This window comes from Etheostoma spectabile, unplaced genomic scaffold (genome assembly GCF_008692095.1).
Source record: "Etheostoma spectabile isolate EspeVRDwgs_2016 unplaced genomic scaffold, UIUC_Espe_1.0 scaffold431, whole genome shotgun sequence".
NCBI lineage: Eukaryota > Metazoa > Chordata > Actinopteri > Perciformes > Percidae > Etheostoma > Etheostoma spectabile.
In genome coordinates, this window is record NW_022605607.1 from 78,844 (window position 1) to 92,266 (window position 13,423).

Consider the following 13,423-nt stretch of genomic DNA (forward strand, 5'->3'; position numbering starts at 1 on the left):
CTATCTATCTATCTATCTATCTATCTATCTATCTATCTATCTATCTATCTATCTGGTATATATCATGTATCGCCATTCAACCAAATGTCTAAATAGCCTATAGTCTATTAATAACTGCTTTATGTGACGTATTAGGCCTCATACACAATCTGGACTATGGTCATAACATCTACATCTTATAACTTAGTCACATGTTGTTCTTATTCAGTAACTACCCTTATGATAAAAGTAACTACCTTTCTTCAGAAGGGTAGTTACTTTATAGGTTATTATGTTAATATGTAATAGTCATGGTTATTTAATTATGATCTACTGCACTCCCACCATTACACAGTCTACCGTAGTATCTCATTATGTCATGGTCATTGCATTTCTGTGAGTGATTTTTATTTTTAATCTTATGTATGTGTGATACATGTGTGTGTATATGTGTATATGTGTGTATGTGTTTGTTGTGTTATGGTTGTCTTGCTACTGGATGCCTAACATCTCCTTTGGGATGAATAAAGTATCTATCCATCTCTCCATCATGTCAGGATTTGATATTCCTAATAACATATAATAACATTAATAATAACTGTAATTGGCTTTGGATAACGGCATCAGCTGACTGTAATGTGTAACGTGTGTTTCAGCCCTTGTTCTGGTTTGTTTGTGTCGGTCTGACGCAACAATCGCACTCAGGTGTGGTCCAAGACCTCGTCGTGGTTTTGGATATCGTAATACCGTGATATGGCGTAAGTGTCTTTCCTGGTTTTAAAGGCTGCATTACAGTAAAGCGATGTCATTTCCTGTTCTTACCAGACTGTTGCAGCTCTTCTATTATTATCCTTCACCCACGGAGTCATTCTATCCACATTACCGATGATTAGCCAAAGACCAACCCGTAGAAGGACGGGGGAATACCTGTGAGAATGTGTGCGAACGCGTATCTGCGAGTGATCTTCAGGGCGGGGTGTCTGGGTCCGAACACGTCCAGGAGGAACGCCGTCAGACTGCACAGGATGCCCAGGAAACAGAAGGCGGCGATCACCCTCATCAGCAGCACGGTCTGGGGGTTCACGCAGTAGTCTGGGGGGACGCAGACACACCACAGCATTAACCACTGCTAGAATAATAATAATAATAATAATAATAATAATAATAATAATAATACTAATAGATCTGGGTTCAAATAGCAGCCGTCTCATTGTCACCTGAAGTAGCAAGTAGTCTTGTAAATTTAGGAAATAACATCACTTTACTGTAATGAAGCCTTTAAAACCAGGAAAAACCATATTACAATATTAAGATATCCAAAACTAAGACGATATCTAGTCTCCTGTCACCATATCTAGTCTCTTATCACCATATCTAGTCTCTTGTCTCTTATCACCATATCTAGTCTCCTGGCACCATATCTAGTCTCTTGTCACCATATCATCTCTTATGACATCTAGCCTATTCTGCTACTAGTCTCCTCTATTACCATATCTAGTCCTCTTATCCCCTATACTAGTCTCTAGTCTCTTATCACCATATCTAGTCTCATTCATCACCATATCTAGTCTCCTAGTCACCACTATTCTCTGTCACCCTTCTAGTACCTCCTTCCCTTCAGTCTCTTATCACCATATCTAGTCCTCTGTCACCATATCTAGTCCTTGTCCACCATATCTAGTCTCCTTCCCCATACTTAGTCTCTTATCCCATATATAGTCCTTATCACCATATCTAGTCTCTATCACCATACTATTCCTCTTATGCCCTATCTAGTACTCCTTATACCAGAGTCTCTTAGTCTACAGCTATCTCTCTTATCACCATATCTATTCCTATCCTTCGTCACCATATCTAGTCTCCCTCACAAGTCCCACTATCTAGTCTCCTGTCAACCATATCTAAGTCTCTAGTCTCTTATTCACCATATCATTCTCTATCACCACGATCTACTCTCATACTCTTATCACCATATCTAGTCTCTATCATCTTATCCACCATATCTAGGCTCTCTTATCACCATATCTAGTCTCTCACTGTCTCACCATATCGAGTCTCCTGTCACCATATCTAGTCTCCTGTCACCCTATCTAGTCTCTTATCACCATATCTAGTCTCTTGTCACCATATCTAGTCTCTTGTCACCATATCTAGTCTCCTGTCACCATATCTAGTCTCTTATCACCATATCTAGTCTCTTATCACCATATCTAGTCTCCTTCCCCATATCATCTCTTGCACCATATCTAGTTTCCCTGTCACCATATCTAGTCTCCTCACCTATCTAGGCTCCTTGTCACCATCACCTCCTGTACCTATTAGTCTCCTGTCACCATATCTATCTCCTTTCACCATAGTCCTAGTCCTCTTGTCACCATACTCGAGTCTCCTGTCACCATATCTAGTCTCCTGTCACCATATCTAGTCTCTAGTCTTATCACATTCATCTTGCACATATCTAGTCCCTGTCACCATATCTAGTCTCCTGCACATATCTAGTCCTCGTAGTCTCTTATCACCACTATCTAGTCTCCGGTACCTATCATCCTATCAATTCTAGTCTCTTATCAACCATATCTGTCTCACCACCATATCTAGTCTCTTGTCACCATATTCTATCTCCCTGTCACCATATCTAGTCTCTAGTCTCTTATCACCATATCTAGTCTCTTGTCACCATATCTAGTCTCCTGTCACCATATCTAGTCTCCTGTCACCATATCTAGTCTCTAGTCTCTTATCACCATATCTAGTCTCCTCTTGTCACCATATCTAGTCTCTTATCACCATACTAGTCTCTTACCCCATATCAGTCTCTTCACCATAGCTCACTCCATATCCTACGTCTCCTGTCACCATATCTAGTTCTCTTGTCACCAATCTAGTCTCCTGTCCCCAATCTCCTTTATCTCACCATATCTAGTCTCCGTCACCATATCTAGTCTCCTGTCACCATATCTAGTCTCCTGTCACCATATCTAGTCTCTTATCACCATATCTAGTCTCCTGTCACCATATCTAGTCTCTTATCACCATATCTAGTCTCTAGTCTCTTATCACCATATCTAGTCTCCTGTCACCATATCTAGTCTCTTATCACCATATCTAGTCTCTTATCACCATATCTAGTCTCTTATCACCATATCTAGTCTCTTGTCACCATATCTAGTCTCCTGTCACCATATCTAGTCTCTTATCACCATATCTAGTCTCTTATCACCATATCTAGTCCGATATCATGATTTTTATACTTTAACTACATTTTCCTGATGATGCTTACAGACTTTTACTGAAGTAACATTTTTAATGCCGGACTGTTACTTGTAACAGAGTATTTTTGCAGTAAAGTATTAGTACGTTTACTGAAGTAAAGGATCTGAATACTTCTTCCAGCTCTCATGAAAGGAGCTATACACATAAAGTTATTAGACAGACAAAAAGACTGAGACAGACACAGTCAGACAGAAAGACACAGAGAGACAGAAAGACAGACCGAGATAAAGACAGAGAGAGACAGAAAGAGACAAAAAGACAGAGATAGAAAGACAGAGAGCCAGAAAGACAGACAGAGACAAAAGACAGATAGACAAAAAGACAGAGACAGACAGAGAGAGCCAGAAAGAGACAAAAACAGAGACAGACAGAGTCAGACAGAAAGACAGACAGAAACAAAAAGACAGAGAGCCAGAAAGACAGAGCCAGAAAGACAGACAGAGACAAAAGACAGACAAAAAGACAGAGACAGACAGACAGACAGAGACAAAAAGACAGAGACAGACAGAGTCAGACAGAGAGCCAGAAAGAGACAAAAAGACAGAGTCAGACAGAAAGACAGAGAGCCAGAAAGACAGAGACAGACAGAGAGACAGACAGAAAGAGAGCCAGAAAGACAGACAGAGACAAAAGACAGATAGACAAAAAGACAGAGACAGACAGACAGAGACAAAAAGACAGAGACAGACAGAGTCAGACAGAGAGCCAGAAAGACAGATAGACAAAAAGACAGAGACAGACAGAGAGACAGACAGAAAGCTATAGACAGACATCTAGACTTAATTAATCCCAAACTGGGAAATGACTCCATTAATATAACTGTGCCTGTCCTCACCGTCCAGGAGCTTGGGGTCAATGTACCCGAGGACGTCCGCCACCCCCAGCTCCTGCTTGGGGCAGGTTCCTCCGTGCAGGCGGAGCCAGGCCGGCTCGGCCAGGGCCGTGCACAGCGCCGTGATGGACAGGGCCCCGGGCAGAGCCGACACCAGGCTCCGCTCCGGCTGCTTGGGCAGCGGGGTGCCTCCTCTCCGCCTCCGGCCCCCGGGGGCCGCGGGACCCGGCGGGGCATACATGGCCTGGGTGGTAGACGTGTGACAGCGGCCCTCGCGCCCTCCTCCTCGCTGGTGTCTGGTGTTTTTAAAGCTTAAAGCCCCGGATGTTGGACATAGACGAGGATACAACGAACAGACGGCGGCTGGGGCTAGAAGGGATACGGCTACGGCCGGAAGTTACGCAAATCTCGGTTGGGATAGTAATATAACTTTAATAATTTCACACAGGGAACGTGTGTTCATTCCTCGCTACTGTTGTAATCCAAACCCGAGTTTCCTTTAACTTACGTTCTCGTCTGAGTGCCTAAACTTAACTGGCGTAGCCGTAGCTGTATCCCCTCGCCCCGACCACAAACGGCCTCCAGGCCCGTTAGCCGTTAGCCGTTAGCTCCGCTGTTAGCTCTGTTGTTAGCGTGTGAAGCTAACGCCAAACTCGTCAACTGTCATACAAAAATAAACTGAACAGAAACGAATCAGATGGAGGATAACCTATTAATCGATCTGGCCGACTGCTCCGATGGGAAACGGCCAACGGTCCGAGACAAGAAAACAAAGACAAAACAAAACAAAGGGGAGCTTTACGCTTCCCGTAAAAAGAGTAACTTCCTTGTTCACGCGACTCTTCTTCGTGGTTCCAAAAGGCGGCTGTCTCAACGCGAGTGGCGCGCAGTCCTGCCACCCAGTGGTGACACAGCTGAACAACGGCAGGAAACACAGGATGCCATATGTTATGTCTTCTACACATAGATATAAAACAACAAACTGTTTTATATTTATTACATGCCTTTATTAACCCTTGTGTTGTCTTCCCATAATATTTCTTTGAAATTCCTTTATTAGGATAACCCCTTGAGATAAGGGGACCAGATTTCTCAGACAAAATCCGGGGACATTTTCAGCTCAGAAGCGGTTTTACCTCCAAAACACGTCATGTTTTTACTTTAGTAAAAATTAAAACGGGGACACTAGACCTGGAGCTGTTTCCCCTCAACAGACAACATTATGGAGAGGATTTCTAAGGAGGTCGACCTTTCTGTTAAAGATTAAGATCCTTTTTAAAAACAAAAAGTCCGCGAAATTGCGTTGGCTAAACCCACCAGACTCCATGTAAATAATCAGCGATTTTAGCATCGTAAAACACGACTTTCTAAAACATCTCTGGGCTCTGAGCAGCTCAATCGGCTCCGTTGGGTCGGTGTTTTCTGTCTTTTATTCCAATTTCGGGTCTGTCAGTCACAGTGGAACCGGGACATTTCCGGGGACAGATCCAGCGGGGACAGGTCACCAAAACCGGGACACAGGTCCACCAAACCTGGGGACAGGTCACCAAACCGGTGACAGTCCATCCGGGCAGGTCCCTAAACCGGGACCGGTCACCAAAACCGGGACATTTCCGGGGACAGATCCAGCCGGGTACGGTCCCAAAACCGGAGACATTTCCCGGGACAGATCCACCGGGACAGATCACCAAACGAGACGGGTCACCAAAACCGGGACAGGTCCACCAAACCGACAGGTCACCAAACCGGGGACATTCCGGGGACAGATCCAGCCGGGGACAGGGCCACCGAAACCGGAGCAGTTTTCCGGGACAATCCACCAGGACAGGTCACCAAACTGGAGAGCATTTCCGGGACAGATCCCATCCGGGGACAGGTCACCAAAACGGGACAGTCACCAAAACCGGGGCCGAGTTCCCCAAACCGTGGACATGTCAACCAAAACCGGGGACAGGTCACCAAACCGGGGACATTTCCGGGGACAGTCCAGCCGGTGACAGGTCACAAAACCGGGAACAGGTCACAAAACCGGGACAGTACCAACTGGATTTCCGGGGACAGATCCAGCCGGGGACAGGTCCCCGGAAACCAGGGACATCTGGACCCCCTACCTTGAGATGTACCATCTTGTTTTCAACCTGGACAAGATGCCACACAAACCAATGAATCATAAATATTAGGATACAATCAGAAATAAAGGATCAAAACAACAACAACAACAACCAACAACAACAACAACAACCCTTGCACATATACAAACAAGATAAGCAAAACAAAAAGACAAAAAACAACACACATTAAGTTTTTCTGGGTCAAAGTTTTAAGTTAAAATCTCCTTAAGACACTTTTGTCACTTTTCCCAAAAGTTCTTTGATTATTTTTTGGGACATTTGTGTCGTTTTCTTAAATTTTTGAAGCTTTCTGACATTTGTTGTCCCTTTTTGAACTTTTTTTTATTGTTTTTCTCTACATTTTTGTCACTTTTTCAGTGTTCTTAAATCTTTTTTTCTTCTTAAAATGCTATGAAATTAAATAAAGAATAATAAAACCCAAATTTCTGATTTGGAAACTCTTTTGAAAATGGGTCAAATTTGACCCTGAGGACAACAGGAGGGTTTACGCTAGTACTGCTGGTCATGTGATAACATTATGAAATGTTATAAGTCTCATTAAGAACTTTATATTTAAGCAAATCTCAGGTGAACAGTTTGGAATAAAGCTGTAGACGGTTGTTGGGACTTTGATTTTAAAGAAAGCTAACGTCAACATTCAGAAGCATACGTGGGTCGAGAAAAGACTCTCAATATAAAAACATCAGTGGACCTTTCACGTGGAGCAAACACTGGAGTTTATGTTTTATTTTATCATAGAAACAAAGCAAAAATGGAGATAATTCGCCTACCAACCACCGTTAAAACCCCAAAAGAACAACTCAACTTCATAGTGAACATAGATATGAATACGTGCATGATGAAGACCATAGACTGTAACAAAAAAAAAAGATTAAAATAAATTAAAATAAATAAGATTCTTGTGTGTTTTGGAGGTTTATGAGATGAGAAAAGATAATGGACTTTCTATCGTTGTTCGGATTGGTAAAGGGTTAGGCACGAGGAGTGCCATTGGTTAGATTAAGGTGCTCGAACACCAGGGTAAGCCAATCAGAGGCAGAGACAGGCAGAGTGGGCGGGACATGCGCTGTCATCCTCGGAAAATGCTAAACTCGCGCACCGGATACTAAAGACGGCGGTATTTCCGACATGTTTGTTTTTGTGAACTGTTGTAGTTTGTCTTTTGGTGAAGATAACGTCAAATACGTCCCCCTTTCTCCTCCAGTTGATAGACAGCAGTACAGTGCGCGTGTTAGAGATTGTTAACTGATTTAAACGGTCGGCCGCGAGACCAACCGTTACTAACGGTCGGACAGCAGCGGGACTCACGCGACAGAAAGGTCAGTTTTGGCACCAAAGAGCTGTTAAATGTTGGTAAAAGTTCGGGGTTTGGATTAGAAACTCTCCCGAGGAACCACCGCGCCTTCTCTGGGTGAAAGTATTCACATTATTACTACGTTATAGTGGATTTTTGCGTAACTTCCGGCCGTAGCTGAATCCTCTCTAGCTGTCGCGCGAGTGAAGATGTCAGTTGCGCATGCGTGACTTTGCGACAAGTCGTTAGCATGTAAGATGCTAACGAGAGACTTTTGTAATGTCAACCCAGTAAAAATGGACCTGCTTAACGAAGGTGGTTCACTGCTAGGTTAGCTACAAGTTAGCATCAAACACAACAAAGGCTGTCAGTTGAATGGTGTGTTGAGCTAACGTTAGCATTAAACACAACAACGTTTTTGAGCTAACGTTAGCATCAAACACAACAACGTTTTTGAGCTAACGTTAGCATCAAACACAACAACGTTTTGAGCTAACGTTAGCATCAAACACAACAACGTTTTGAGCTAACGTTAGCATCGAACACAACAACGTTTTGAGCTAACGTTAGCATCAAACACAACAACGTTTTTGAGCTAACGTTAGCATCAAACACAACAACGTTTTGAGCTAACGTTAGCAATCAAGCTACCATAGATCGCTACAACGTTTCTGAAATTATTCCCATCTTCTGTTATTGTTTTGTAATGAGAAAACTATTTCATGGATTTCCCAAATTTCATGTGACAGTCGTGTCGTAAACCGTTTAAATCTGAGCATGCGCAACTCACCGCTGCACTCGACTCACATCAGGCAGCGACCCTAGCCCAGCCACCGGGACCCACAGCGGGTCAGGAACTGAACTATCTGAATAAACATCTACACAGGCCGACATGAAGGAGGCGTTGACCCGGGTCCAGACGCTCAGCGCACACCCGGACTCCCGGTGCTGGTTCGTCAGCTGGAACCCGACCGGGACCCTGCTGGCCTCCTGCGGGGGGGACAAGGCCATCCGGATCTGGGGGCGAGAGGGTGAGATGTAAACCACATGAACTGACCTGTCGAACTCTTATTTTTAGTAGCTAGCTAGCTAGCAGGGGTAGCATGGTTCACTAAACCCTCGGTTTGTATCACGGTTTTCGGTTCTTGTGCAAAAAACTTGCGGTGATTGGTTGAATCGCTCGATCGTGACACCGTGTGTGTGTGTGTGTGTGTGTGTGTGTGTGTGTGTGTGTGTGTGTGTGTGTGTTGTTTTTGGTGCGTGTGCGTGTGGAAAGATAGATTATTCTTATTATCTGTGTGTTATGAAGACGCGTGCTCACTTCTTAGCGTGTATAACAACGCCGTCTGGCCTCCATTGACTTACATCACTTTGCGATAGCGTGTAGCGGGGGGGGGGGTTGGTTGGGGCCTTGAACCCAGGAGACCGGGGATCGGGTCCCGTTTCCTAAACCCAACCGTCTCTTTCTTCTTGTGATAACACACCAAATGGCGTGTACGTCTGTGGTGTAAACACACTCCGACACGCCACTCGGCGTAAGAACGTCGGCGTGTAAGTTTCTGTGATGTCATGGCGTGATGTCATGGCGTGATGCTGCTGCCGTGGTAACAGCCCTCTGACCTCCTGTCCTCAGGGGACTCGTGGGTGTGTCGGAGCGTCCTGCAGGACGGACACCAGCGCACCGTGAGGAAGGTGGCGTGGTCGCCCTGCGGGAACTACCTCGCCTCCGCCAGCTTCGACGCCACCACCTGCATCTGGAAGAAGAAGAACCACGAGTTTGAGGTTAGATGAGTTAATAATAATAATAATAATAATAATAATGTCTAAGATAGATAATACAAATCTATTAATCCCACAGGGGAAATTACAGTCACAACTTTTCCAAAAGTTCTTTCATTATTTTTTGGGACATTTGTGTCGTTTTCTTAAATTTTTGAAGCTTTCTGACATTTGTTGTCCCTTTTTGAACTTTTTTATTGTTTTTCTCTACATTTCTGTCATTTTTTCAGTGTTATTTAAATTTTTTTTCTTCTTAAAATGCTATGAATTAAATAAGAATATAAACCAAATTTCTGATTTGGAAACTCTTTGAAAATGGGTCAATTTGACCTGAGGCAACAGGAGGGTTTACGCTGTACGCTGGTCATGTGATAACATTATGAAATGTTTAAGTCTCATTAAGAAACTTTATATTTAAGCAAATCTCACGTGAACAGTTTGGAATAAAGCTGTAGACGGTTGTTGGGACTTTGATTTTAAAGAAAGCTAACGTCAACATTCAGAAGCATACGTGGGTCGAGAAAAGACTCAATATAAAATATAAGATATAAGATAGATACATACAATAGATAATACAAATCTATTAATCCCACTGGGGAAATGACAGTTTACACTCTGTTGTTATCACACACACACACACACCACACACACACACATGCTCAGGTCCTATACATGTTAATAGAGAGATGACAGAGTGTGGTGGTGGGGGGGGGGGGGGGGTGGTACCTGTGCTTTACCTGTCAGTGTTTCCTCTATGTCGTCACTTTATCGCACACCGTGTCAAACCCGAGGCCCGCGGGCCAAACCTGGCCCTTCACACACCTTCACCCGGTCCTCAAACCATTTTAGGTTCCCAGTAAATTTCGGCTCACTTACTTTTTGTCCCTTTTTCCAGCGTTTTAACTTTTCTCTGAAGTTTCTTTTTACCTTTTTGGCTAAAGAACTTTGTCACTGACCTTTTGGGGCTATATGTGGACCAAACTGTAAGTCGGGGTGGGGGGGGGGTCTAGTGGCCTGTACAGTTCTATTGGAGACACTGGCTCTGTAGATTTCACCCTGGGGGGGGGGGGTTCCCATACTGTCTTCCAGAGTTTGACGTGCTGGAGGGACATGAGAACGAGGTGAAGTGCGTGGCGTGGGCGCCGTCGGGGAACCTGCTGGCGACCTGCAGCCGGGACAAGAGCGTCTGGGTGTGGGAAGGTATGTCCCCCCCCCCCCCCCCCCATGGGAGCTGAGTCCTCTGCAGGGGCCGGGTTCGAGTCCCCCCCCCCCCCCCCCCCATCTCTCTCCCCCTTTCCTGTCTATCGTCCACTCTAGTTTTCAAATAAAGGGAAAATGCCCCAAAAATGATCTTAACCCTGGTGTTGTCCTCTCGGGTCACAAACTGACATTAAACTATTTTTAGACACTTTTTTTTTTTTTTAACGCTACTATATGTTTGATCATTTGATTTATTTCTTCACTGATTTTGTCTCTTTCCCCAACGTTTCTCACCATTATTTTAACTTTCTTAACTTTGGATATTAAAACGAGTCCCATTGTCCCCGAAGACAACGCGAGGGTCATCGAGACAGACTGAAAGATTTTGAGTTGTGTCTCTCTGTTTGTCTTCCACAGTGGACGAGGAGGACGAGTACGAGTGTGTTACCGTGGTGAATTCTCACACACAAGACGTCAAGCACATCGTGTGGCACCCGACCCGGGAGGTAACACCCCCCCCCCCCCCCCCCCCCCCAAACCCCCAAAATGTCCAAAAAAAGTTGCTGTGATTGGTTGATTTGGTGTGATCGTGACATCAACATCCCAGAGGGGCTGATCCCTGCAGCTGAAGGACTTCTCATTGGTCCCTTTGTACTGGTTGGTGTGTGTGTGTGTGTGTGTTGACCTCCGCCCTGCGTCTCCGTCCTCAGCTCCTGGCCTCCGCCAGCTACGACAACAACGTGTGCGTCTACGCGGAGGAGGACGACGACTGGGAGTGCCGCGCCACGCTGACGGGACACACGTCCACCGTCTGGAGTCTGGCCTTCGACGCGGCCGGTGAGCGGCTGGCGTCCTGCAGCGACGACCGCACCGTCAAGATCTGGAGGGAGACGCCCGGGGACAGTGGACAGGGTGGGGGGGGTACGTGGACAAAGGGACCACACACACACACATTCACGCAGAGACACAGACGGACACGGACGGACACACACTCACGCAGAGACAGACAGACACACACTCACGCAGAGACACGGACGGACACACACTCACGCAGAGACACAGACGGACACTCACACAGACGGACACACACACACACTCACGGACACACACACACTCACGGACACACACACACTCATGCAGAGACACAGACGGACACACACACACTCATGCAGAAACACACACGGACACACTCACGCAGAGACACAGACGGACGCACACATGCACACTGAGAAACAGAAGGACGGACACACACACAGAAATCCTCAGGACCATAAATCGTAAATAGTTGGATCCAGTTAATGACTAAACTACATTATTAAACTATTGATAACTATGATGATTATTATAATTAAATTATACAGAGCAGTGGTTCAATCAGCAGTGAGAGAGCTGCTGCATATGTTATTCTTAGGGTTAGTACGTTATATAAATATTTTAGACTTCTCTAATCCTTTTGGGATGAATCCCGCCACAGTTTTCATCAAAATACAGTATAAATATAATTAATAATAAAACCTCTAGCTGTAAAAAGACACTTACCATAGATTATTGGCTAAGAGCAGTTCAAGTGTCCACGTATTTATGAGAGTCATTATTCATACAACTCTAAATGTCATGTCTCTGTGTGCAGATGACCTAAGACCACACACCCCACCAGCCGCTAGTCTAAAGGCCTCAGGGTCTCGGTCTCTTTAGGGTTAAAAGTCTACGTTCAGCTGGGTCTCCTTGAGTCCAGAGCAGCAACTCAACAGACACCGGTTCAAACATGATTCTAACATGATCTCCCCCCCGTCTGCTTGTTAAACAGGAGACTCGTCGTGGAAGTGTGTTTGCACGCTGTCTGGCTACCACGGACGAACCGTGTACGATGTCTCCTGGTAAGACCATTAAGGAACTCTCAGCCCCGTTTTTCAAGAGTAAGATCCTTTTAGTTCAACATGAAACAGCCCCAAAATCACCAGACTCCATGTAAATAATCACTACTTTTAGCGTGTATAGAGCAGCATATCTCCACCAGACTCCATGTAAATAATCACTACTTTTAGCGTGTATAGAGCAGCATATCTCCACCAGACTCCATGTAAATAATCACTACTTTTAGTGTGTTAAGCAGCATATCCCACCAGACTCCATGTAAATAATCACTACTTTTAGGTGTATAGAGGCACATACTCCACCAGACTCCTGTAAATAATCACTACTTTTAGCGTGTATAGAGCAGCAATATCTCCACCAGACTCCATGTAAATATCACTACTTTTAGCGTGTATAGAGCAGCATATTCCACATATAATGGTGAATTAAGAGTTTTATTCCACCCAGACCAGAGTGGTGATTGGTGAACAGTGGAAGATGAACCACAACTTTTTGGTATTTTCTGTCCACCTTTGAATGAAGTGTGTTTTACGATGATAAAAGTAGTGATTATTTACATGGAGTGTGGTGGTTTTGGGGCATTAACTGCAGGCCTGGGTGATTTCATGACGTAATATCTAACAGATCTTCTCACACCTTTCACGTTACCAACAGTGAAACACAGACACGAGGTCTGTGCCTTAGAAAGTACTGAACTCTGTCCCCAGCCCTGCGGTTAATTGACCAACCAAACACTCTTGTTCTATCCAACCGATCGGCTGATGTCTCCGTCCAGGTGTCGGCTGACCGGCGCCCTGGCAACGGCGTGCGGCGACGACGCGGTGCGCGTGTTCACGGAGGACGAGGCGTCCGACCCCGAGCAGCCGGCGTTCTCTCTGGCGGCGCAGGCGACCCGGGCTCACAGCCAGGACGTCAACTGCGTGGCCTGGAGCCCCACGGAGGCGGGACTGCTGGCGTCCTGCAGCGACGACGGAGACGTCACCGTCTGGAGGTTCCACCGGGAACCCTGAACCACGGGTCACCATGGAAACACCACCACAAGTTACCCTGGAAACGGTT

The 13,423-nt window shown here is 45.3% G+C and overlaps 2 protein-coding genes across 2 annotated transcripts in view; one reads left to right on the forward strand and one right to left on the reverse strand.

Moving 5' to 3' along the window:
• tmem127 (transmembrane protein 127) overlaps positions 1-4,942 on the reverse strand; it is a 6,787-nt gene extending 1,845 nt beyond the window's left edge. The window contains exons 1-2 of the mRNA XM_032511664.1: positions 4,088-4,942; positions 907-1,071 (exon numbers count right to left, since the gene is read on the reverse strand). Of these exons, the coding sequence (XP_032367555.1) occupies positions 907-1,071; positions 4,088-4,325 (403 nt within the window). The 5' untranslated portion in view covers positions 4,326-4,942. The remainder of the gene's footprint in view (positions 1-906; positions 1,072-4,087) is intronic.
• Positions 4,943-7,270: 2,328 nt separating this feature from the next.
• ciao1 (cytosolic iron-sulfur assembly component 1) lies at positions 7,271-13,423 on the forward strand (the record flags this gene model as incomplete). Its single annotated transcript, XM_032511653.1, is given in 9 exon segments — positions 7,271-7,535; positions 8,397-8,541; positions 9,144-9,292; positions 9,983-9,985; positions 10,381-10,489; positions 10,907-10,995; positions 11,200-11,401; positions 12,297-12,366; positions 13,140-13,423. Coding segments are annotated over 8 exon segments (996 nt in total). The 5' UTR covers positions 7,271-7,535; positions 8,397-8,402.